This window comes from Nycticebus coucang, chromosome 22 (genome assembly GCF_027406575.1).
Source record: "Nycticebus coucang isolate mNycCou1 chromosome 22, mNycCou1.pri, whole genome shotgun sequence".
NCBI lineage: Eukaryota > Metazoa > Chordata > Mammalia > Primates > Lorisidae > Nycticebus > Nycticebus coucang.
Window position 1 is genome coordinate 8,981,042 of NC_069801.1, and position 26,489 is coordinate 9,007,530.

Below are 26,489 nucleotides of genomic sequence, written 5' to 3' on the forward strand. Positions count from 1 at the left end.
TCTGGGGAAGGTAAGTGGGTGGCTGAGAGATGAAAGTAGGAAACAGATACTTTATCTTATCTTTTTTTGCCTGTAAAATTCTATTACCTATTAAGAAATTTTAAATAAAAATTTAAAAATACTTGAGATCTTTGGAATCAAAGTTTTGTAGTATTTTTGGATTCTGATGTAATATACTATAGGTTAGATAACATACCAACATTAACTTGATCCAGAAACATTTGCTGTTACAACATAGCCTATGGCTTAGGTTGAGCGTTTGTCATAAAGCTCCAACATTATAAAAGATTGACTACTGGAAGGAAAGCCAGACTGAGCAGAGCGTGTGTTCCTGTGATGTGCAGGAGGCCATGGCTAGGAGCATGGAGAGTCGCAGTCATCACTACGTCCTGGAGCCTGTGTGTGCATCTGCTCTTTTGAAGAGAAACTGCTCCAAGGAACCTCTGCGGTCTCGTCACAGTCCTCGTATTGAATGTGATATTCAGCTGGAAACCATTCCCTTGAAGCTGTCTCAGGTACACTCTTTCTTCCTGGGGGCTTATACTACCCATGTTAGATTGGTGACTGGGATGAAAGAAAAATGTTAATAGAAATCTTCATATTTGACATGTGTCCTCAGTAGGAAAGAAAGCACGTGTGAGACCACTTCCCTTTGGAGAAAAGTGTTAGGGATAGAACACACTATCTGTTATATAGTTCAATGGGATCAACCTCAGGTTAATTTTGATTTGAGTTTTTAAGAGCTGAACAAAATATGTAAGAGATATAATAAATACTTAACTTTTGGTATTGAGAGAGATGCTGTCTGGTACTGATATTTTGGTCCTGCAGTTCTCACTGGGTTTTACCTCAGTGGATTACTAGTACAAATTGTTCTTGTTAGATATTGGTCTTAACGAATAAAAGAACTAATGTGTTCTAAACTAGTATCTCTTAACTTCTAATAAAAAGCTGCAATACCGGCAAATTATGGAATTCCTCAAGGAGCTGGAACGAAAGGAGAGGCAGGTGAAGTTCCGAAGGTGGAAACCCAAAGTGGCGGTATCCAAGAAGTAAGGACTTCTGAGTGTTGTGTGTGATATGCCTCTTACAGCATGTTCTTTTTAGTACATAGATCAGAAGTATGCCTCACTTTATTCATGTTTGGAGATAAATGTATGATTGTTTTTTCTGGCACTCGAAAAGCCATTCCTGTTGTTTATTATTGCTGCTATTCTTTTTTTTTTGAGACAGGGTCTCACTAGGTCACCCTTGGTAGAATGCTGTGGCATCACAGCTCACAGCAACCTCTAACTCTTGGGCTTAAGTGATTCTCTTGCCTCAGCCTCCCAAGTAGCTGGGACTACAGGTTCCTGCCACAACACCTGGCTATTTTTAGTTGCAGTTGTTATTGTTGTTTTTTTTAGCTGGTCCAGGCCAGGTTCGAACCCACCAGCTTTGGTGCTTGTGGCGAGCGCCATAACTACTGTGCTGTGGGCCCCAAGCCTATTGCTGCTATTCTTATTGTGTGTTATTTGATGTCTTTCATTTATTTACATTGAAATTCAGGAGATACTCTCAGTCTCATTTACCAAATAGATTGATGTTGCTCTTGTGGGATCTGGTGTGTGGTAAATACTTGGCAATATTCTGTGAACCTCTTTCTTCTGTCTCTTCCAGATTTATTGGTCAACATTTATATGGTATATTTCCAACTTCCATAGCAAAATTAAATCCTCTTTCATGTTGCATTGATAAATTTGACTAGTTCCATATATTAAAACTTTAAAGATCCTGTGTATTTTTTTTTTTTGTAGAGACAGAGTCTCACTGTACCGCCCTCGGGTAGAGTGCTGTGGCCTCACACAGCTCACAGCAACCTCTAACTCTTGGGCTTACTCAATTCTCCTGCCTCAGCCTCCCAAGCAGCTGGGACTACAGGTGCCCGCCACAACGCCTGGCTATTTTTTTGTTGCAGTTTGGCTGGGGCTGGGTTTGAACCCGCCACCCTCGGCATATGGGACCGGTACCCTACTCACTGAGCCACAGGCACCACCCGATCCTGTGTATTTCTTTGTCTATAGTTAGAAATATTTAATTAAAAATTAGTGGTTGAATTCTTGGTAGTTATCTTTTTTTTTTTTCTTTGAGACAGAGTCTCATTATGTCACCCTCGGTATAGTGCCATGGCATCACAGTTCACAGCAACCTCCAACTCTTAGGCTTAAGCATTCTCTTGCCTCAGCCTCCCGAGTAGCTGGGACTACAGGCGCCCACCACAACACCCCGCTCCTTGGTAGTTATCTTAACATGGTATTTAACTTAGAGTCAGCCCCTGATTCTCTGTCAGAGGAAGGTACTGATACTGTGGCTAATTCAAACCAATTGAGTTCTGTGCTGTTGATACACAACTTAGGGATCTGTTAACTGATGTTGTCAGATTTACTTTCCCTACATGTTGGGTTTAGCTCAATATTAAAATGAGCTTGAAATCTTGGCTACTGGTGGCTGATGAGAAAAGATGTCTCAGAAGAGGAGTGGTGGTCTGTGGATTGTCCTAGATTGAAGCATTGTAGTTGGTTTTATTGTGAGAAGTAATTACATTGTTCTGGACTATTTCAGCTGCCGAGAATGGTGGTATTTTGCTTTGAATGCTAACTTGTATGAGATCAGAGAGCAGAGGAAATGTTGTACCTGGGACTTTATGTTGCATCGTGCCCGTGATGCCGTGTCTTACACTGACAAGTATTTCAAGAAGTTAAAGGGAGGCTTACTGTCTGCAGAGGACAAGGTAAGTATATTGTTTCTTGCCTTTATCCAGAGGATAAGAGTGTTCTCTCAAAGGCTGAAGAAAATGGGATCTGTGGGCGGCGCCGTGGCTCAGTTGGTAAGGCGCCGGCCCCATATACCGAGGGTGGCGGGTTCAAACCCCGCCCCGGCTGAACTGCAACCAAAAAATAGCTGGGCGTTGTGGCAGGCGCCGGTAGTCCCAGCTACTCGGGAGGCTGAGGCAAGAGAATCGCTTAAGCCCAGGAGTTGGAGGTTGCTGTGAGCTGTGTGATGCCATGGCCCTCAGTAGAGTGCCATAAAGTGAGACTCTGTCTCTACAAAAAAAAAAAAAAAAAAAAAAAAAAAGAAAATGGGATCTGTGAAGAAGTTAAGTTCCTTGTCAGGGGGCATAATTTTTTTTTTTTTAGAGACAGAGTCTCACTTTACTGCCCTCTGTAGAGTGCTGTGGCGTCACACGGCTCACAGCAACCTCCAGCTCTTGGGCTTAAGTGATTCTCTTGCCTCAGCCTCCCGAGCAGCTGGGACTACAGGTGCCCGCCACAACGCCCGGCTATTTTTTTGTTGTTGCAGTTTGGCTGGGGCTGGGTTTGAAACCACCACCCTCAGCATATGGGGCTCGTGCCCTACTCACTGAGCCACAGGCGCCGCCCCAGGGGGCATAATTTTACAGGATAGAGTTGGTCTTACTGGAGTGAGCCTTAGTCAGAAGCATCCTACGCCCTCTGCTGACTGAAGAGAGCCAGGCCATGGGGTAGAAGGAAGAAAAGATGGCCATGGTCTCCCAGTGCCCTTGGGCTACAACCCCTCTTTCCTAGCTCTCTGTACAAGGCCTAGAGAGACTTTCTCATGCAGTCACTTATCCCTGTATGATCTTAATTCTAATTCTTTTCCTCTGAACTCTGTAACTAATCTCTTTAAACTTTAATTTAGATTTTCTGCAATCATAGTTGACTTGATTGACCTTGGGATTTTGGTGGTAGAGGCTAGGCAGAAGGGGGTTAAGTAGGTGGTGAAGACAAGCTCATGTTTTAGTCAACTGTAAGGCTAGAAATCCTTAGAAGCACCATTCCTGGAGTCCACACATGGGCCCCCACCCCTTCTCTAGCAGTCTGCCTCTTGTCTCCTAGGGAAAGGAAGTAGGAATTGCTTTGCGCCTTGATTTGTTTAGGTTTTGTGAGCATCCGTTTTTGCAGTAGCTATTTAGACCATTTCCAAGATTTTGGCTCAGATGCTGTCTATTAACTAACCTTTTCTTTAGTAGACTTTTCCAAGCAAAAAGGAATATGCTCTCCCTTAGCACCTACTGCATGGTAACAAAGGGCAGTTCTGAATCCCTAGGGGTTCTCACCTCTCCTGACAGCACCCTGAGGCCATGGCCCAATCACTTCTAATTCCTTTTTTTAGGAGTGTCAGACATGGTTATCTACATAGGAATCTTATGAAAAGGAAGGGATAAACCAGACAGTTTATTTTGAATGGTTTTCTTAAAGGCATAGGCAAAGACATGGAGAGAGGGAAAAATCATAATTGAGATGAACAAGTAAACATGTATAAGCACCTTTGTCTTAATATTAGGGTATAAGAAACAGTTTAGGATAGCTAACTTCTTGGTATATAACTGGCTACCATCTCTCTTTCTTAACTAGTATGAAATAAGTTAAAAATGATGATATGCTTGCTATAATCCTACGTGAAACATAAAGGAGCTGGTGTCTGCACACTGCTTTGCTCCTATGAGCTGATGGCTGTGCCAGCCCTCTGGGACCTGCGTCAGTGCTGTGGGATTGCAGCAGTGCATGTGCTTTGGTGACCCACTTAAAACTGAGTGCTGCTGTATTCTGCTCCCCCTCTCGTCACCATTAGTCCCAGATACCATGAGACTTGTTATGATGTTTTTGAGACCAAGTGAAACCTAATGGATTATATGGAAAAGCTGTTTAAAACAGAAACAGCAATCATAGAACTGTTTATCTCATTACTTGGCCCTCATTGGAAATGCTGGGGTTCAGATAGTTCTTTTGCTATACTTACAGTGGTTTTAAAGGGTGTCCAGGCTCGGCGCCTGTAGCTCAAGCGTCTAGGGTGCTAGCCACATACACTAGAGCTGAAGGGTTGGGATCCAGCCCCGGCCCGCCAAACAACAATGACAACTGCAACCAAAAAATAGCTGGGCGTTGTGGTGGACACCTGTAGTCCCAGCTACTTGGGAGGCTGAGGCAAGAGAATTACTTAGGCCCCAGAGTTTGAGGTTGCTGTGAGCTGTGATGCCACAGCACTCTACCCAGGGTGACAGCTTGAGACTCTGTCTCAAAAAAAAAAAAAATGGTATCCAATATTTCTGGACCTATAATAATCTGTTTTTTGTTTGTTTTTGTTTTCACCAAAACAGGAAGAAATGTGTCGAATTGAAGAGGAACAGAGCTTTGAGGAGTTGAAGATTTTGCATGAACTGGTTCATGATCGATTTCACAAACAAGAAGAACTAGCGGAGGTGAGAAATCTTCTATAAGAGATGTTCAGACCCAGCACTCTGAGTGCTACAGTTTTGATATGCTTATGTTTCTGTGGGGGACAAACAGCAGTTGGGGGCTTATCACAGCTTGCTTTTGTCCGTGGGAACTTATATTTGCTCATTTGTGATTGACAGAGTCTACGAGAGCCTCAATTTGATTTTCCAGGAGATTCTCCTGGACACCCAGAACCTGGCGGGGGCAGTGGGATGCTGCAGTATCTTCAGTCCTGGTTTCCCGGCTGGGGGGGCTGGTACGGGCAGCAAAGCCCTGAAGGGAAAGTGGTTGAGGGATTGTCAGCAGAGCCGCACGAGCAGTGGACTCCTGAAGAGATCCTAGGTACTGTGGGAGCTGGCCTTCACTTAGTTCATAAAAATTGGTCTGTTGTCCATGCAACAACGTGCGATATTTTTCAAATTTCACAAAAGCAGATATTTGGGAAGTAGTTCATTTCATGTTTATAGAGGCTGAGAGGAGAACTGGTTTTTTTTTTTTTTTTTTGAGACAGAGCCTCAAGCTGTTGCCCTGGGTAGAGTGCTGTGGCATCACAGCTCACAGCAACCTCCAACTCCTGGGCTCAAGCAAGTCTCCTGCCTCCGCCTCCCAAGTAGCTGGGAGTACAGGTGCCCGCCACAACACCCAGCTATTTTTTGGTTGCAGCCGTCGTTGTTTGGCGGGCCCGGGCTGGATTCGAACCCGCCAGCTCAGGTTTATGTGGTTGGCGCCTTAGCCGCTTGAGCCACAGGCGCCGAGCCAAGGAGAACTGTTTTGGGAGATAAATCCATTTGGAACTCTTGTTACTAAGTATGAATAGTAGTATAGCAGTGATGGTAAGAGAACTAAATTTGTACATGTTCAAAAATTTTACGCTGAAGCTTGAGTACCAGTCCAGAGCTACTCTTTAAATCTGCACTGTTCACTATGGTATCATAGCTACAGATGTGTATTTAAATTAATTAAAACTGAATACAAGTAATTATTAGGTTCCTGATTGCACAGGTCACATTATCCACATGTGGTTAGTGGTCACCGTCTGGACAGTGCAGATACAGACTATCTCGCCATACTGCACAGTGCTACTTTATATTGTACATAATCATGAATCTTATCCTTCCTGGTTTGATAATAAGTAGATAAGAGCTCTTATAAAACAGTTAGGGTTGTTTTAAATCAGGGAGTAAATCGGTCACCCATGACTTTGGAGCTCTTCTTAAAAAAGGGGAAAGTAGTTAAATGACATCATCATAACTGTGGTTAGTATGCCCGCTTGTGCTTTTTATGCTCTGCTGTGTTTTTTCATGTTTTTTTCTTGCTTATTATTTAGGCACTGAGGAGTTTTTTGATCCGACTGCAGATGCCTCATGTATGAACACGTACACAAAGCGAGATCACGTCTTTGCCAAGTTGAATTTGCAGTTGCAGCGAGGTACAGTGACCCTGCTACACAAGGAGCAAGGAACTCCTCAACTGAGAGAAAGTGCTTTCATGCAGCTCGAGTTCTCAGGTACCATCCAGAAGAACTGCCTGCTTCTGTTTTCTCTCTCTGTTCTGTTGATTTTCATTATTTGTAGTAGTTACAGAAAGTCACTACAAAAATTGAATTAGCTAATACAGAACTATTGCTTCTAGGGGAAATACAACATTAGGTTCATTTGAGCCTCTGATCATACATTTGTTGACTGATTAATACTTAACCTTATTTTCTAATATGCGTCTATGTTTAAAATTATTTAATATATACATGTATGTATACAGTAGGTATATAATAAACACATGCACAAATTATCCTAGACTTAGAGTAGTTTGATTTACGATATTTTTTTGCTTCACACTGTTCTCTGAATTTCGATCTTTTCCTGGGCCAGCAGTATTCAGTTCAGTGCTCTTCCTGTGATGCTGAGCAGAGGCAGTGGAAGTGGGAGTGGCTCCCAGTCAGCCACTTGATCACAGTATTTTACAGTTGGTGGCTTTAAGGTGAAGCCAGTGCTCATTTATCACTTCGAAAACCCTAGGCCCAAGAAATAGGCACAGCTACCCCAACCTTCAACAACTGCCAACCTGATCCGTCAGCAGCCATTAACACCAACAAAAAGATTATGATTCCCTGAAGGTTTTTAGCAATAAAATATTTTAATATTAAGGTGTATTCAGTATTGTTTTAGATATAATGCTGTTGCACACTCAAAAAAACTACAGTGTAGTTTAAAAGTAACTTTTATATGCACTAGGAAGCAAACAAATTCATGCGACTTGTTTTATTGCAATATTCACTTTTTTGTGGTGTTCTGGAACTAAACCTGCAATATCACCAGGGTATGCCTGTAGATAGATAGGGACTCTAATTTGAAGGAAGAATAGTTTATGATACCTAATCTCTGTATCTAATATTTTTGAAACATTTCAAGCTTTTCTGGCATTGTATCAACTCTTACATGTTTGTCTTTCACAGATGTAAAACTTCTGGCAGAATCTCTTCCTCGAAGAAATTCTTCCCTGCTTTTAGTCCGACTGGGTGGGCTGTTTCTTCGAGACCTGGCTACAGAAGGAACTATGTTTCCTCTTCTGGTCTTCCCTAATCCTGTATGTACAACACTGGGTTGGCTAATACATCCACAGTATTTGTGAATTGTGGTCTGTTTTAGGCAAACAATAAGTAATATTAACCTGATTTATTCTGACATTGGGTCATCTTGAGATAGACAGGTTAGGGATAAAACGTTTTTTGAATTTGTTAGAAAACGTTCATGAGATTTATGACTGTGCCTTGTTCCAACTAGTGTTGTAGCCACCATGGTATAATTTGCTTTGATTTGGAAGAAAATGCCATAATCACCACTGTTTCTTGCATTTAATGGTCAGTGTTTGATTTATTCTGTATTTGACAGTCATTTTCATGCATTCTGACCCATAGTCAGTAAGAAGAAATGTCATCTTTTCAGGGCTCCAAAGGGAAATCATCTCAAGTTTTCTATATGGTAATTTTTTTTTTTTTTTTTTTATTGAGGGACAGAGTCTCACTATGTCGTCCTCAGTAGAGTGCTGTGGTGTCATAGCTTACAACAACCTCAAACTCTTGGGCTTAAGTGATTCTCTTGCCTCAGCCACCCAAGTAGCTAGGACTACAGGCACCCGCCACAACGTCTGGCTATTTTTTGGTTGTAGTTGTCATTGTTGTTTGGCAGGCCTGGGTTGGGTTCGAACTCGCCAGCTCCAGTGTATGTGGCTGATGCTCTAGTTGCTGAGCTATAGGTGCTGAGCCTGGTTTTTTTTTTTTTTTTTTTAAGAGATTTTTATTTTGTCACCCTCGGTAGAGTGCTGTGGCATCACAGCTCATAGCAACCTCTAGCTCTTGGGCTGAAGCGAGTCTCCTGTCTCTGCCTCCCAAGTAGCTGGGACTACAGGCGCCCGCCACAATGCCCAGCTATTTTTTTGGTTCCAGCTGTCATTGTTGTTTGGCGGGCCCGGGCTGGATTCGAACCCGCCAGCTCAGGTGTATGTGGCTGGCGCCTTAGCAGCTTGAGCCACAGGCGCCAAGCCTTCTTACCCTGACATTTATGCATTTTTTTTTTGGTTTGTGTTTAATAGCAAAAAGAAGTTGGCAGAGTCTCACAATCTTTTGGCCTTCAAACCACATCTGAAGACAGAAATGATCATTACCCAGGTAATTTGTTGTATGTTCTTCAAACTAGTCCTTCAAGTTGCTGTTATTATAGATCAGTAGTCTTTGATGAATAGTAAAAAAGGGTGGGTGGCACCTGTGGCTCAGTGGGTGGGGGCGCTGGCCCAATGTACTGAGGGTGGCGGGTTCAAACCCAGCCCCAGCCAAACTGCAACAAAAAAGTAGACGGGTGCCTGTAGTCCCAGCTACTCGGGAGACTGAAGCAAGAGAATGACCTAAGCCCAAGAACTGGAGGTTGCTATGAGCTGTGATGCCACGGCACTCTACCGAGGGCGACAAAGTGAGACTCTGTCTCAAAAAAAAAAAAAAAAAGTAAAAGAGGGAATGCTTCCTGCTTGTTTTTTTTTTGTTTGTTTGAGGCAGAGTTTCACTATGTCGCCCTTGGTAGAGTGCTATGGCATCACAGCTCACAGCAACCGCAAACTCTTGGGCTTAAGCGATTCTCTTGCCTCAGCCTCCTGTATGTCTGGGACTACAGGTGCCCGCCACAACACCCAGCTATTTTTTTGTTGCAGTTGTCATTGTTGGTTAGCTGGCCCAGGCTGGGCTTGAACCCTCCAGCCTCAGTGCATGTGGCTGGCGCCGTAACCATTATGCTACAGACACCAAGCCAGTGCCTCCTGCTTTGTACATGGTGCTTTGCTGTGTGGATCTGCATTGGACTTAGAGATAGCTCAGTGCTCTCTCCATGCAGTTGTGAACCTGGGGCTAACGGGGCAGCTTTGCTGGGCCTCCAGATCCTTTGTGGGGTGTCCACAGTAGGGGCCAACACAATAGCCCAGCCTTTATGATTCCTGTTGAAATTAGAGTCAGTTTTTAATAGGCTCTATTTGAAAGATGTGCATAAAAATATGCATAAACTAATTGGAAAATAATTTAGAAAATGTCTTTTTTTCCCCCAGAATGCCTCATATTTGTCAACAGTAAGGTAATTGTTTCTGCTGTGTTTCATTTTTTTTCTCCTATTTTATCTAGCTGCAGACCCAGATAATCCTGTTTTTGAGATGCTGTATGAGAGAAATCCAGCACACAGCCATTTTGAGAGGCGGCTCAATGTTAACACAAGACCCTTGAACATCATATACAATCCTCAGGCTATTAAGAAAGTAGCAGACTTTTTCTACAAGGGAAAGGTTCATACCTCAGGTTAACTTTTACGTTTGTTTGATCTTATGTTACTTTTTAAAAACATCTTAGTGTTTCTGGTGTTTCAGACAAAAGTTGTTACACATTTAAATGATCTGAAAATGGTAGAAAAGGCCTGCAGAGTAAGTGGCTAGGGTTGTCCTATCCTGTTATTAAATCATGGTAGATGTCCATGGACTTTCTTTATCCAAGAGACATCTGTATCCTTAACTGTTTTCTCTTTATTTGGAATGTGTTTTTGTATTTCCTATTCCATTAACATGGTGGTTTCCTTGGTACCCAGGAAATTTTAGAACAGTGAACTGAGGAGAAATGTTTAAGAATTTCCTCTAGGGCACAGGATCAGTGGTCTCTTTCAGTTGCTTGATGCAGCATTAAATACTGCAAAGCTGTCAATATCATCATTGATTTTATTTATACCTCCCTTTGTTTCCAGGAAAGATTTGAGGTAGTAGGTGCAAAAACACTCTTATTGACAGGAAAATTTATAAAACAATAGTGTTTTCTTATGTGCGTCCCCTCCCCCCTCCATTATTACAATGAAGATGTTTTAGATTTTAATCTAGTTTTTGAGTCTTTTCATGTAAACAGTAGCCATAAAAGCCATGGTTTCATTGTTGAGTCACTGATAAAGTATAGAAGTCATTTCCTTCTAAATTCCATTTGTTCTTTCAGTATAATGTCCTGCTTTTTAAGAATTTTTTTTTTTTTTGTAGAGACAGGGTCTCACTTTATCGCCCTTGGTAGAGTGCCCTGGTGTCACAAAACTCACAGCTCTCTTGCCTCAGCCTCCCGAGTAGCTGGGACTACAGGCATCTACCACAATGCCCGGCTATTTTTTGTTGCAGTTTGGCTGGGGCCGGGTTTGAACCTGCCACCCTCTGTACATGGGGCCGTCGCCCTACCCACTGAGCCACAGGCACTGCCTGCTTTTTAAGAATTTTAACATAGGGCGGTGCCTGTGGCTCAAGGAGTAGGGCGCTGGTCCCATATGCCATAGGTGGCGGGTTCAAATCCAGCCCCGGCCAAAAAAAACCACCAAAAAAAAAGAATTTTAAAATAATAGTAACGTATGGAATCTTTCAGAAAATGATTTAAGAGGGTTATTTAGGTACCATTCTTTCATGTATCTCCTTTTCTCTGATGGCTGTCCACTAGTCCACTAGCCATCTTTGCTTCATTCCTTTTGATCCTGGGTTGTTTTTTGTTTTTTTTTTTTTCCTTTGGAAGATAGAGTCTTGCTCTGTCACTCAAGCTGGAGGGCAGTGACTCAATCATAGCTCATTGCAGCTTCAAAATCCTGGACTTGAGGAGGCCTCCCACCTCAGCCTCCTGGGTAGCTGGGACTAATGTTACATACCATGATGCCCAGCTAATTAAACAAAATTTTTTTGTAGAGGTGGGATCTTGCAACATTCCCAGGCTGGTCTCGAACTCCTAGCCTCAGTGATCCTCCCACCTTGGCACCTTGGCCCCTTGGCCTTCCAAAGTGCTGGGATCATAGGCGTTAGCTGTTGTGCCTGGCCTTAACCCTCCTTATGCCAGGTTATGTTGGAGTAAGGAACTGTTGTTAGTGATTGTTTTTTACCTTTGGCGGAATTCTTGGTAAGACTAGACATCATAGCAGTTGTATTCACCCAACCATTTGAAAATTCTGATTTCGCTGTATATTTCTTATCTTGCAGGTTTTGGTTATCAGTCTGAACTTGAGTTGAGAGTGGCTGAAGCTGCCCGAAGACAGTATAACAAACTGAAGATGCAGACTAAGGCAGAAATCCGACAAACTCTTGATCGTTTGCTAGTGGGTGATTTCATTGTAAGTGGGCATAGATAAGTACTCCCCAGGGTTTGAGGAAGTAAGAGGCATTCTGTCAAGTTCTCTATCTACTGTAGATAGGTTCCTTGTAACAACAATTACACTGATTAAGTAAACTGAAAATATGAAACTCTTATCTGTCATAATATAAAATCTCCTGTCTTTTGCAATCAAGGTTTAATTGAAAAAAGAATGATTGAGTATCCTGTTTCTTCCTTGTTCTAGTCTGGAATTACTTTCAAAACTCATTTTTGTTCCATTTTCCATACCTGATATTTTGTGTGTTTCACTTAAGAGTGTCCCTTTTTTACTTACTGTTATCAGAAGAAAAACAACTGGAAAGATGCCCCAGCTTCTATTCCGGGTATGTTGATGGTCACTTTGTGATGCCAAGTGACCTTTGATGCCAAATCTTGCGGACTAACAGTCCAGAGAAACAGTTTCTGTGTGGCACGGAGGTGCAGTACCAAGATTCAGCAGCAGGTGGAGTAGAGTGTGGCTTCTTTTGGACAGTGTAGAGCCTGTTGTAGGTATCAGGGATCACAGAAACATTCAAAGTAAAATGCTTAGGAGTGCGTAGTGTGGGATGAAGAATTAGTTCTGTTTTTTGTTTGTGTGTATGTGTTTTAGCACAAATTATGACAATTAGTATCCCCTTAAAAAGACGTTTCTTTCTTTTTTTTTTTTTTTTTTTTTTTTTTTTTAGAGACAGAGTCTTATTTTATCGCCTTCGGTAGAGTGCCGTGGCAGCATACAGCTCACAGCAACCTCCAGCTCTTGGGCTTAGGCAATTCTCCTGTCTCAGCCTCCCGAGTTGCTGGGATTGCAGGCTCCTGCCACAACGCCCGGCTATTTTTTTGTTGCAGTTTGCCTGGGGCGGGGTTTCAACCCATCACCCTTGGAATATGGGGCCGGTGCCCTACCTACTGAGGCACAGACACTGCCCCAAAAGACGTTTCTTTTTGATAACTTTTATATAAATTAGCTTTTATCAAGGACATGCAATTAAGACTAATTCTTGTCACAGGGAAGAACATACTAATTCTTGTCATAGGGAAGAATGTACTAGTTGTTCTTAACATACTAATTGGTATGTCATTTATATTTCAAATCTCAAAGCTTATGTTTTTCACTAAGACATTTTGGCATGAAAGTTTATGGTTATCAGTGTCCACGAATAAGCAAAAATATTTGAATTTCTGTGTTTATTTGAATTCTGAAACTTCTATAGTACTTTCAAGTATTAAGCCTTGTACCTTAGACACACAGTCACGAATCATAGTAATCAAAATACAAATCACTGCTCAAATCAGTAATATGCTAGTTTTAACTCCCCATTTTAAACATTTGCCTTTGGTAATGTCTCTGATCTTTAAGCATTTGAATCTACTTTCATCTTAGACTTTTTATTCTAACATCATAAACCATTAAGTTACTTGGTAACTCTAACTATGGTTTTCAGAAATGCTTGAGAACTGCTGAAAAAGCTGTTCAGTTTCAGTACTTAAGTTTCTTTTATTTTTATAGGAGGAGAGCAAACGATGGACTGTGCGACTAGATATTTCTGCCCCTCAGGTGATATTTCCTGATGATTTCAAATTCAGGAATCCTGTGTTAGTGGTTGTAGATCTAGGAAGAATGCTATTGACGAATAGCCAAGGTATGGTGTGAATGTGAAGTAATGAAAATGTATCTTGGTAGATTCTGTCTGCATATGCTTAACTAAATAAAACTGAACAAAGAGTTTAGAGAACATTTTTTAACTTCAAAGTACACTTTTCACTTTTTTAGATAATAGCTTTATTGAGATGTAATACATGTTTTTTTTTTTTTTTGAGATAGGAATCTGACTTCGATACCTTCTGTAGAGTGCTGTAACATCATAGCTCACAGCAACCTCAAACTCTTGGGCTCAAGTAATCCTCTTGTCTCAGCCTCCTGAGTAGCTAGGACTACAGATGCCTGCCACAATATCTGGCTTTTTTTTTTTTTTTTTTCAGTTTTGGCCAGGGCTGGGCTTGAACCCGCCACCCCTCGTATATGGGTCTGGCACCCTACTCCTTGAGCCACAGGCGCCACCCTGTCTGGGTATGTTTTTTATTTTTAGTAGGGGAGGGTTCTCTCTGCTCAGGCTGATCTTGAACTTCGTAGCTCAGGCAATCCACTTACCTCAGCCTTCCACAGTGCTAGGATTATAGGCATGAGCCACTGCGCCCGGCCTTTATTTTTCTTATATAACATTGTCTATTTTATTTATTTAATTATTTATTCTTGAGACAGAGCCTCAAGCTATCACCCTGAGTAGAGTGTTGTGGCATCACAGCTCACAGCAACCTCCAACTCCTGGGCTTAAGCGATTCTCTTGCCTCAGCCTCCCGAGTAGTTGGAACTACAGCTGCCCGGCACAACACCTGGCTATTTTTTGGTTGTAGTTGTCATTGTTATTTGGTAGGCTTGTGCTGGATTCGAACCCACCAGCTCTGATGTATGTGGCTGGTGTCTTAGCTGCTTGAGCCACCAGTGACGAGGCAACATTGTCTATTTTAATAAACATTATTTCTCAGTACTTAATTTTAGGAGTAGAGATTTAATCTATTTGTGATTAGTGTCATATATAAAAAAAAAAAATACAACTGGGAGGAAATTTTATTACTAACCTTAGATCCAAAATGTATTCATTGAGAGGAGATGGAAGAACGAGAAGATTCATGGGATAAAATAAATTAAGGAAGTTTATCAAATAATTTTAACGTTGTCATCACTAGAAGACCTAAAAAAGAAGAGAGTGGAGGACCTGAGCATGTGTGGAAAGTTAGGTGCTGAAGGAATGTTAAAAGGGAATTTGCTGTGAATAGAAGGACTACGTAGCTACAGAAAGCACCTGTGTGAATTTGTAGAACATAAATGTGGTACAGAGGTATAGGTGACAGAACCCAATGGCTTTGTTTTTGTTTTTTGTGGTTCCACTGGGGCTCCCAGGGGTGTGTTGATAATTTTTGTAGTTGTCTCAAGACTGCGCAGCTGTAGAGGGAGGGGTTAAGAGTGTGGACTCTGGGGCTAGAAAATCATACATTGAGCTGTTAACTGCTTGCCAAGCACTGAGCTAAGCACTAGAGACACTATTTTGTAAGACAGATGGGACCACTCTTCTCTTAGGACATTCTGGGGGGGAAACAAATGAAGACATAGACAAAGGAAAAATAAATAATGATAGAGAGTGACGTGAGGAGGGTTGGAAATAGCAGCTCAAGGCAAGCTGCTGAGAAGGTGGGAAAGCAGCTTTGGGCAGCAGGTGGTAGTTTCTATTCCTTGACCTCCAACTTTTCTCAAGTTTGTTTTGATTTCCAAATCAAGAGGTAAGTTCACACCGGAGAAATGGTAAATACAGCATATTATCCTTAGAGTTTTCATCCATTTTTTTTTTTTAAATGAGAGTCTGTGTTGATTGATTTTGTACTTTTTGTAATTATTACATTAAAGGAAAGAAGAAAGAAATAGCAGATACATACTTTGAAACTTCTTTTTTTAAATCTGCAGATGACTGCAAGAGGAAAGGTGGGGACGAGTCAGCGTCCGAAGAGAATCAGTTTAGTGATGATGAATATAAGACTCCTCTGGCCACACCTCCCAACACCCCACCTCCTGAGACAAACAACAGCAATGGAGAGAAAACACCTCCATTTTCTGGAGTTGAATTCAGTGAAGAACAGCTTCAAGCACATTTAATGAGCACAAAGATGTATGAGAGGTACTCCCTGTCATTTATGGACCTCCAGATCATGGTCGGACGCGTAAAAGACAATTGGAAGCATGTCCAGGATATTGATGTGGGACCAACCCATGTGGTAGAAAAATTCAATGTTCATCTACAGTTAGAACGTAGATTGATTTATACTTCAGATCCCAAGTACCCAGGAGCTGTGCTCTCAGGCAACTTACCAGACTTAAAAATCCATATCAACGAAGATAAGATATCTGCTCTAAAGAATTGCTTTGCTCTTCTTACTACCACAGAAATGAGAACTTCTGACACTCATATTAAAGAGAAGATTTTTCCCCAAGAGGAACAGCGGGGAACTTTGCAAGACTCGGTAATGAACTTAACCCAGAGCATCGTGCTGTTGGAGCAGCATGCCCGAGAGGTTCTGGTGGAGTCGCAGCTCCTCCTGGCAGAATTTAAAGTGAACTGTATGCAGCTTGGTGTTGAGAGCAGTGGCCGGTACATTTCTGTGCTTAAGGTGTTTGGTACCAACGCTCACTTTGTGAAGAGGCCTTATGATGCTGAAGTCTCCCTGACTGTTCATGGTTTACTTCTGGTGGATACCATGCAGACCTATGGTGCTGATTTTGACCTTTTGATGGCTTCACATAAGAACTTGAGTTTTGATATCCCAACAGGAAGCCTCCGAGATAGCAGGGCCCAATCTCCTGTCTCCGGACCTAATGTGACTCACTTAACTGATGTAGCTACACTGAATGACGTATCAGCTCCTAGTGTTTCATTTGATAAAATTCTCACCAAAGAACAAGAGTCCCTCATTAAATTGGAATATCAGTTTGTGAGTTCAGAGTGCCCATCAATGAATTTAGATAGTACTCTTCAGGTGATTTCATTACAGGTGAATAATTTAGATATCATCCTAAATCCAGAGACAATTGTGGAGCTAATTGGTTTTCTTCAAAAATCCTTTCCCAAGGAAAAAGATGATTTGAGTCCTCAACCTTTAATGACTGATTTTGAAAGAAGCTTTAGAGAACAAGGCACTTATCAAGCCACATATGAACAAAACACTGAGGTTGCAGTGGAAATTCATAGACTTAACTTATTACTTCTTCGGACAGTTGGGATGGCAAATGGAGAGAAATATGGCAGAAAAATTGCCACTGCAAGTATAGGTAGCACCAAAGTTAACGTCTCGATGGGCAGCACGTTTGACATGAATGGCTCTCTGGGCTGTTTGCAGCTTATGGATTTGACACAAGATAATGTGAAAAACCAATATGTTGTCAGTATTGGGAATTCCACAGGCTATGAAAATATCATCAGTGATATTGGCTACTTTGAATCTGTGTTTGTCAGAATGGAAGACACAGTCCTCACTGAAGCTTTGAGTTTCATGTTTATGGAGAAATCTAAACAGGAGTGTTTTCTTAGCCTGAAGATGGCTTCCTTGCATTATAACCACTCTGCTAAATTTTTGAAGGAGTTGACATTATCCATGGATGAACTGGAAGAAAATTTTCGAAGTATGTTGAAAAGTGCAGCCACCAAAGTCACCACAGTCCTAGCTACCAAGACTGCTGAGTACAGTGAAATGGTGTCACTCTTTGAAACTCCAAGGAAAACTCGGGAACCCTTTATTTTAGAGGAGAATGAAATATATGGGTTTGACCTAGCTTCATCTCATGCAGACACTGTAAAGCTAATCTTGAACATAAACATTGAATCACCAGTAGTGTCTATCCCTCGGAAGCCTGGGAGTCCTGAATTGCTGGTAGGACACTTGGGACAGATATTCATCCAGAATTTTGTAGCAGGAGATGATGAATCTAGAAGTGACCGTTTGCAGGTGGAAATCAAAGACATCAAATTATATTCTCTGAATTGCACCCAATTGGCCAGCAGAGAAGGTGATGGGTCTGAAGTAAGCCGGGCATTTTGCCCACCTTCCAGGTCTGCCAGTGCTAATAGTCAGGAGGAAGCTCACTTTACCCGACATGATTTCTTTGAATCTTTGCATAGAGGACAAGGTAAGAAGCATAAAAATAGCAACAATAAAAATGTTTTCTCTTAGAATTATTATTATTATTATTATTATTTTTTGCAGTTTTTGGCCAGGGCTGGGTTTGAACCCACCACCTCTGGTATATGGGCCCGGCGCCCTACTCCTTTGAGCCACAGGCGCGGCCCTAGAATTATTTTTAGTTAATATTTAAGAAATCAGAATAGAATTTTTCAACCTTTATAGTAAGTTGGCATATATCCATTCTTCTATTTAAAGCTGTATTTGACAAAATAAGCATTTTTTTCCCCTATGTGTTCCTCTTTGAAATTGGGTTCATGCTCATTTACAGAGATGCTTCAGTGGGTGAATTCTGTTAAGAGTGTAATTTGGTAGACTATATCTGATTTTCTTGTTTCTGGGCTGTAGATCTTTCCTAGTTAAATATGGCAGCCCAAGATGGTTCAAGGATTTGATGTAAATTGAATATGAAATTTAGTTTGTGGATATTATGTTCTTCCTTTAGTATTCTTCATCTTCTGTAATGAGTTGGTGCAGGATGCTTACGTGTGTATTCTAGACCTGATCAGCTAAAACCAAACAGCTCACTCTATTAGTCTTGGCATCCACAGAAATCAGGTCAGCCCTGGAGTGTGGCTTTATTATTGGTAAGAAAAATAATACCTTTGAAAAAGTCTCTGTGTATGGTTCTCAGATATTAATTTACTGATTTGTTTACATACTTATCAAATGATTGCTTTCTTTGCTTGGGATAAAAGCTGTTTATTGGCCGGGTGCTATAACTTACTTGCATGAGGCCAGCCTGAGCAAGAGAGACTCTGTCTTCATAAAAAATAGAAAAATCAGCTGGGTGTAGTATGTGGTAGCATATGCCTGTAGTCCCAGCTGCTGGGGTAGGCTGAGGCAGGAGGATGGTTTGAGCCCAGGAGCTTGAGACCATATCCTGGGCAATATAATAAGACCCCATCTCAAAAAATGGTTGTTAGAGCCTTGTTTCGTTTTTGATTTTGATTTAGGCCTATTTGAAAGCTAGATGAAGATGAACAATTTGGTTTGGAAAACAGCAGCTTGGAAGGCTAAGAGAAGTTTAATGTATTCTCTGGACTGGATTAGTGTTCAACACATCATGTCTTGATGCTAACACATGGAGCATGTTACAAAAATATTGTTTCTTTTTTTTTTTTGGTGTGAATTTATTTTGTACCTTCACTTGCTGTGAATTTTGATCTTGAGATAGTTATAAAAGTTACACCTTAAACATAGACCTCAGGTGTCAGGCTAACCTGCTGTGTTTCCCTAAGAGTCACTGATGGGGTCTGCTCTATATACTGTACACTGGATCAGCAATAACAAATATAAAGGTTTACCATCTGTCATTTCCTATCTCATGCCAGCTTTTCACATCCTGAACAACACTACCATTCAGTTTAAACTGGAGAAGATCCCTGTGGAAAGAGAATCTGAATTGACTTTCTCCCTTAGTCCAGATGACCTGGGAACTTCTAGCATCATGAAGATAGAAGGAAAATTTGTCAATCCTGTTCAGGTAAAGAAACACCTCAATTTTCGTGTCAGGGCAGTTGAAGTAATATGTTTATTTTATATCTATATTATAAAAATATAATGTTATATATTTATGTATATTAAATGTTGGAAGGAAAGTATATAAATTGAAAGAGATATCAATAATGCATACAACCATTGTTGACAACTTGGTCAAATAAACATGGAATCCTTTTACCATGAGGAATCAGTCTTGTTAGCCTTCTTCATGTGAAGGAGAGGTGAGTTGTGTAGAGGAAGATGGTGGATCCTTAGTTTCATTGCCATTGCAGAAATGGGGAAATGATTGCTTAAAAAGTCAGAGTCTCCTTTCCCAGGAGGATATAATTCTCATCACACTTTTTTTTTTTTGCTGTTTTTGGCCTGGGCTGGGTTTGAACCCGCCACCTTAGGCATATGGGGCCAGCGCCCTACTCCTTTGAGCCACAGGCACTGCCCCCTCTTCACACTTTTGACATAGTTGGCCAAGCCTATAAAACAATGTGATTATCTGAGCTATTGACAGATCCTTTCAAGGGAGAATTAGTCTTGCCCTCTCTAAATGAAATGGGCCAGGATCAGTATTTTTTTTGTGTGTGTGTGTACACCTTTTATCCTTTTCCTTTCTTAAGTATAATTTTTTTCTGATTTCCTAGGGAGCAGAGCAAAGGGCATTACCATATAAAACAAGGACAGGAAGGATTTTAGGACAGTGGGTCATAGTCTTGGGCAGTAGTTGGTTCCTCTTGTGTTTCTGTGTCACCCTAGGTAGAGTGCCGTGGTGTCATAACTCACAGCAACCTGAATTCTTAGGTTTGAGTGATCCTCTTGCCTCAGCCTCCCAAGAAGCTGGGATTACAGGCGCCCTCCACAATGTACAACTTGGTTTTCTTTTTCTTTCTTTTTTTTTTTTTTTTTTTACAGCTTGGTTTTCTATTTTTAGTAGAGACGGTCTTTGCTCAGGCTGGTCTCCAATTCCTGAGCTTAAGCAGTCCACCTGCATCGTCCTCCCAGAGTGCTAGGATTATAGGTGTGAGCCACCTTGTTTTTATTGTTTTTTTTTTTTTGGTTTGCTGAAGTCGTAGCAGACTTACTGTTGTTTTAATGAAAAATTTTAAAATGTAATTTTTGATTATTGTAAAATAGTTCTTTCAGATAATTATTTAAATTATTCTTAATACTTGATATTGAATACTATTTAATAATTTAATTCTTTAAAAATAGTTTATTTTGAGGCTCAGTGCCCGTAGCTCAGTGGTTAGGGCGTTAGCCACATACACCAAGGCAGACGGATTCAAACCCAGCCCAGGCCTGCTAAACTACAATGACAGCTGCAACCAAAAAACAGCCGGGCGTTGTGGCAGGCGCCTGTAGTCCCAGCTACTCAGGAGGCTGAGGCAAGAGAATTGCTAAGCCCAGGAGTTAGAGGTTGCTGTGAGCTGTGATGCCATGGCACTCTACCAAGGGTGACAGAATGAGACGTGGTCTCCAAAAATAAAAAAAGTTTAAACATAGGGCGGCGCCTGTGGCTCAGTGAGTAGGGCGCCGGCCCCATATGCTGAGGGTGGCGGGTTCAAACCCAGCCCCGGCCAAACTGCAACAAAAAAATAGCCGGGCGTTGTGGCGGGAGCCTGTAGTCCCAGCTGCTTGGGAGGCTGAGGCAAGAGAATCGCGTGAGCCCAAGAGTTAGAGGTTGCTGTGAGCCGTGTGACGCCACGGCACTCTACCTGAGGGCGGTACAGTGAGACTCTGTCTCTACAAAAAAAAAAAAAAAAAAAAAAAAAAAAGTTTAAACATATATAAACTAATAGTCTAATGATTCTTATGTAACCATCACATGATTACACATTTATGAACATTTTGATATATTTGTTTTATTCATCTTCTTTTGATTTTTGGCAAAATATTAAGGCAAATCCCAGATTTTCATGCCATTTTTGCCCCGTATGTTTGGATTGTTTCTCTTAAAACTATATGCATCTTTTAATATAACTAATGATATTATCATGGCTTACAAGATAAATGAGAATTCTTTGATATCATATTTTATTTTGGGGGTAGAATGGTGGTTCTGTACACACTGTTTTACATTATTTTGGAGGCATGCAATGTCTGTTTTCTCTCTTAACTGATGCTAAAATTGCAAATTGTATTTAGGTGGCAAGAACCTTGACCTCTCCATTGTTAAATTCCTTGTCAGTCATTCACATACTGGTTTATTCCACTGATGAACTTTGATGGGATTTATTACTTAATTAGGGTAACAAAACTGTCACTTTCTATCATTATTTCTGTATCGATTGGTTGGAATTCCTCTGTTTAAAAATTGCTCTTAATTAAGTACTATAAAAAGCTTGCCTGAAAACATTGTTAATAGGAAATAGTAATTAAAAACAAAGTGAGGGAGAAATGAAACATAACTAATCATGGACCATCATCATTATAACCTAGAAAGTACTAACAGCACTAATTGTTACTAATTGTTACACTAATTGGTGGTGATCAGCCAGTTTTATAGAACCATGAGTCTTGTGTCTTAATACTGTGGTCGTTAGAATTAGACACCACATTAGACTTTTGGCAGTATTGTCTTCAATTTCTGCAGTTATTTTTGTGGGGTAGAAAGAATGACTTTGCTGGTGCAGGCATACACAGCACTTTCTGAACACTGCTGTATGTGGATTATTCTGTGAGGTACTGAGGAGGGCTGTGCAAATAGAAGTAGGCAGAAAGAGGTAAGGACGGAGAAGAAATGAAGGACATAGTCCTGCTGTCAACTAACTTACAACCTCTTGGGGAAACCCCATAAATAATATCAAGTGGAAATTTATTGGCATTGCATCTGAGTGCAGTTAATAATAGCAGTGGAGTAACTGAATTTTTCTCTTTGAATACAGGTGGTGTTAGCAAAGCATGTGTATGAGCAGGTTTTACAAACACTGGACAATCTCGTGTACAGCGAAGATCTGAATAAGTTTCCAGCCAGTGCTACCTCCTCCCCTTGCCCTAATTCTCCTCTGCCTTCCCTCAGTTCTTGTGGAGAACCTTCTGTTGAAAAAAAGGAAAATGGATTGTTCAGCCACTCTAGCCTTTCCAACACTTCTCAAAAGTCCTTGTCTTTGAAAGAAGTCAAATCCTTTACTCAGATTCAGGCCAACTTTTGTATATCAGAGCTTCAGGTTCAGCTGAGTGGAGATCTGACTTTGGGGGCCCAAGGTCTTGTGAGCTTAAAATTTCAGGATTTTGAGGTGGAATTCAGTAAAGACCACCCTCAGACTTTATCCATTCAGATTGCCCTGCGTTCTCTGCTGATGGAAGACTTACTGGAGAAGAATCCAGATTCCAAATATAAGAACCTGATGGTGTCTCGAGGAGCTCCTAAGCCATCTAGTTTAGCACAAAAAGAGTATCTTTCTCAGTCTTGCCCCTCAGTATCCAATGTGGAATATCCTGATATGCCTCGGTCTCTCCCTTCCCACATGGAAGAAGCTCCTAATGTCTTTCAGTTGTATCAAAGACCCACCTCCTCATCCCGGAAAAAGCAAAAGGAAGTCCAAGATGAGGACTATCCCCTGACCCCCCCACCTTCTCCAACAGCAGATGAGCCCAAGATACCCACTGGAAAGAGTAAATTTGATGATTCCTTGGTCCACATCAATATATTTTTGGTAGATAAGAAACATCCAGAATTCTCTTCTAGTTATGGTCGAGTTAACCGGAACATTGATGTTGATTTTAACTGCTTGGATGTGCTGATCACACTGCAAACTTGGGTCGTGATACTAGATTTTTTTGGAATTGGCTCCACTGCAGACAACCATGCTGTGAAGGTGCCACCTGAGGACGTTCTACAAAACATCAAGTCAGAAGCAAATGCTTTAATAGAGTCTGAGCTTCAAGATCCTGTGAACACCAAGCTGGATCTCAAGGTATCAGTTCCTTTTGGCTCTGTTAAGTTTTAATGATGAATTTGTTTTGTTTGTTTTTTTCTTTTTTTAAATATTAGCAATTTGGATTTACTCTGGAAAATAGCTCTTGTTGGCAGAAGAGCTGTGTAGTCTATGGGGTGTCTGTTACAAAAGGGTAGATATTACTATTTTGTTTTTTTTTTTTTAGACTCTGCTTGTTTAGTCTACAAAGTGAACAAATTTGAGCACCCAAATAAGACTCCCCCAATTCCACACTCACCAGATCTGTATTATTAGGTGTTTCTCTCAATGTCTCTTTTTTTTTTTAGACAAGAGTTTCACTTTTGTCACCCTCAGTAGAGTGCCATGATGTCATAGCTCACAGCAACCTCCAACTCTTGGGTTCAACCCATTCTCTTGCTTCAGCATCCCGAGTAGCTGGAACTACAGCCGCCCACCACAATACCCAGCTACTTTTAGAGATGGGGGTCTTGCTCTTGCTCAGGCTGGTCTAGAACCGGTGAGCTCAGGCAATCCACTCCCCTCAGCTTCTTTTTTCTTTCTTTCTACCACTACCCATCACCCAAGGCAGTAAAAAATACAAATGTTAATAAGCATTTCAATCTTCAACTATTAAGACTCCTGGTCATAGCAAACGAAGCAGGTAAACAGACCTTTTTATCCTCCCATCTCCCATGAAGGACTCAGTGCCCAGGCAGATAAAACTTCTGACGGCACACAAATAAATGAAGCCTGCAGGATAAAGTAACATACCACAGTATGTGATTCTACACAGCTGTTGAGGAACATCTTAGGAAACCTGAAAAGGGGAAATAACTTGCTTTCCCCAAAGTAAATTATGTTTAAGAGTGGTAAATATAACCTAAAATAGAAGAGACCACCCCGTCAGTCCCACAGTCTTATGTTCTTGCCATTGTTCTTGAGCTACGCCCCACTCAGTTCTGCTACCCAGGCCCCCAGAGCAGTTCACCTTGAAACTCTGTGTTGTCAAGGCCCCTGATGGCCTCCACTGCATCCTCTGCCCGCTCCATATGTACGAAGGCATAATCTTTAACAATGTCACATTCAATGACTGGACCATACTCCTCAAACTTGGCCCTAAGCTCTTGGTTGGTGCAGGTGGGACTGATGTTGCCCACATGTAACTTGGTTGAAGCTTTGCTCTTATTCTTGCTGGCTTCCACGTTGATGTTCACCCCATGAAGCTTGTAGTGGTGCAGGTTGCGTATGGCATCCTCCGCGGCTGTCTTGTCCTCTATGTGCACAAAGCCGTAGTTCTTAATGATGTCACATTCCAGCACTTTCCCATACTGCTCGAAGAGTGAGCGGATCTCCTGCTCTGTGGCCTCCCGGGGCAGGTTTCCGATGAACAGCTTCACCATCCTGACAAGAGCCTCTGGGTGGCGGCGGCGGTGGCGGCGGCTCCCGCGTCAGAGAGAACCCTACAAAATGGCGACGGCCGCTCGAGCCTCGGCGCGACCGGGCCGATATTACTATTTTGGACAAGGTTTTAGTGTAAATCCCCTCTGGAGGCAGGGAAATAATTGGTTTAATTATCTTGTCTTTCCTTTGTGCTCTATTAATTCAGTGGAATTAATTTGCTTCTCTGAGCCTTAGTTTCCTATTCTTCCATCATCTCATTAAGGTAACTAAATGGCGTAATGGATGTAAGGCACCTAGCAAAGTGTTTAGTACATGGTAGTAACTTTAAAGTATGGGTTTTACTGTTATCTCCCCATTCTCTCAGGACGTTGTTTTATTGCTCTTTATTATTATTATTATTATTTATTTATTATTATTATTATTATTTTTTTTTGTGGTTTTTTGCCTAGGCTGGGTTTGAACCCACCACCTCCAGCATATGGGACCGGCGCCCTACTCCTTGAGCCACAGGCGCCACCCTGTCGTATTGCTCTTAAGAGTGAAGTGTCAGTGGTTAGACTTGTCTGGGTTTGAACATGGTACCTTCACCGTGGCCTTGGGAAAGTTATTTTACCTTCTCCTCTCAATTTTATTATCAATAAAATGGTGCCTACATCAAAGGGTCATTGTAAGGATTTAAAGAGGCAATACAGGTGAGGTCTTTGCGCTGCCCACGGTAGCTCTTACTATTTTTACTATTACATGGATTACCATCAGTAATCATTGGTACTTATATTGTAAATATTAAAACAAAAAACAAATGAAAAAATGACTGCATTTGAATACAAGGCTATTCTGATTTGTGTAATTGAACAATAAGACGTAAAAGTGGGTAAGCTGAATTGACCATTTGGGAGCCCGTAGGCCTATTGTAACGAGCTTCAGTCCAAAGCCCTACGACCCCTTGCAGGGGCCGATTACATTTGTGTGCCTTGAGGATGAAGTTTCTTGCCTATATGTCTTAACACATGTGGGCTTGCACTTCCTTTGGGAAGAAATCAGGGGGAAGAATCACATTTTGTCCAGTTGCTCTTTTCTTGTTTTCCTAGCTGGCAGTATGCCTCATTCCCCTAGAAGTGGAAGTAGTCTCAAGGGAGAAAAATTGGAAAGGGACCGTTTTAACTCTGCTGCATGGTGTCTGGGGAATGCATGCCTTTGTGGTCCTCTGCGGCTTCTGGTACCTTGGGTCAGCACGATGAATGGAGACCAGAGAGGCTTTAGTTATGCGTTTGGACTTCTTGTGTTTGTGACAGTACCTTTGTAGAGTGTCTGCATTCTAGATTTTTCTTTTTGCCTGTTTCACTATTTGACTTCCTCTTTTATCCTCTATTTTTAGAAATGGAAGTTAGCTCTAAAGCAGTTTTTCAACTTTTTTTTTTATCTCATGGCACACTTGAACCTATAGTTAAACTTCCCTGGCACACTTAAATTGTGTTGATCAAGGAAAAGAGTAAAAAAAAGAATATGCTTACTGTGCTTTGAACTTCTTCTGAAAATAATTTTATTTATTTATTCGAGACAGAGTCTCACTATGTCACCCTCAGTAGAGTGCTGTGGTGTCACGGCTCATAGCAATCTCAAACTCTTGGGCTTAAGGATTTTCTTGCCTCAGCTTCCCAAGTACCTGGGACTACAGGTGCCTGCCACAATGCCTGGCTATTTTTTTGTTGCAGTTGTCATTGTTGTTTAACTGGCCTGGGCTGGGTTTGAACCAGCCAGTATGTGGCTGGCTGGCTCTGTAACCACTGTGCTACAGGCACCAAGCCTGAAAATAATTTAATTATTTATCTTTAAAAAAAAAAATTTTTTTTTTTTTTGAGACAGAGTCTCACTATGTGGCGTCACAGCTCACAGAAACCTCCAACTCTTGGGCTTAAGGGATTCTCTTGCCGCAGCCTCCCAGGTAGCTGGGACTATAGGCACCCGCCACAA

At 41.4% G+C, this 26,489-nt stretch overlaps 2 protein-coding genes across 8 annotated transcripts in view; one reads left to right on the forward strand and one right to left on the reverse strand.

Moving 5' to 3' along the window:
- Positions 1 to 26,489, forward strand: part of VPS13D (vacuolar protein sorting 13 homolog D) — a 295,192-nt gene that overhangs the window by 30,935 nt on the left and 237,768 nt on the right. For all 7 annotated transcript variants that reach the window (XM_053575043.1, XM_053575036.1, XM_053575039.1 and 4 more), the window contains 14 exons: positions 345 to 515; positions 952 to 1,052; positions 2,602 to 2,770; positions 5,159 to 5,260; positions 5,417 to 5,618; positions 6,604 to 6,783; positions 7,729 to 7,859; positions 8,865 to 8,940; positions 9,934 to 10,104; positions 11,790 to 11,920; positions 13,448 to 13,580; positions 15,458 to 17,671; positions 19,059 to 19,210; positions 22,104 to 23,135. In XM_053575043.1, coding sequence (XP_053431018.1) covers positions 345 to 515; positions 952 to 1,052; positions 2,602 to 2,770; positions 5,159 to 5,260; positions 5,417 to 5,618; positions 6,604 to 6,783; positions 7,729 to 7,859; positions 8,865 to 8,940; positions 9,934 to 10,104; positions 11,790 to 11,920; positions 13,448 to 13,580; positions 15,458 to 17,671; positions 19,059 to 19,210; positions 22,104 to 23,135 — 4,965 coding nt within the window. The remainder of the gene's footprint in view (positions 1 to 344; positions 516 to 951; positions 1,053 to 2,601; positions 2,771 to 5,158; positions 5,261 to 5,416; positions 5,619 to 6,603; positions 6,784 to 7,728; positions 7,860 to 8,864; positions 8,941 to 9,933; positions 10,105 to 11,789; positions 11,921 to 13,447; positions 13,581 to 15,457; positions 17,672 to 19,058; positions 19,211 to 22,103; positions 23,136 to 26,489) is intronic.
- On the reverse strand, positions 23,390 to 24,615 carry LOC128574471 (RNA-binding protein 4B-like). The gene has a single exon (XM_053575046.1). The coding sequence runs from the start codon at positions 24,515 to 24,517 to the stop codon at positions 24,080 to 24,082; it is 438 nt and encodes a 145-aa protein (XP_053431021.1). The 5' UTR covers positions 24,518 to 24,615; the 3' UTR covers positions 23,390 to 24,079.

Coding starts and splice junctions, on each gene's coding strand:
- LOC128574471 (XM_053575046.1), bottom strand. CDS start 24,517: ATGGTGAAGCTGTTCATCGGAAACCTGCCCCGGGAGGCCACAGAGCAG.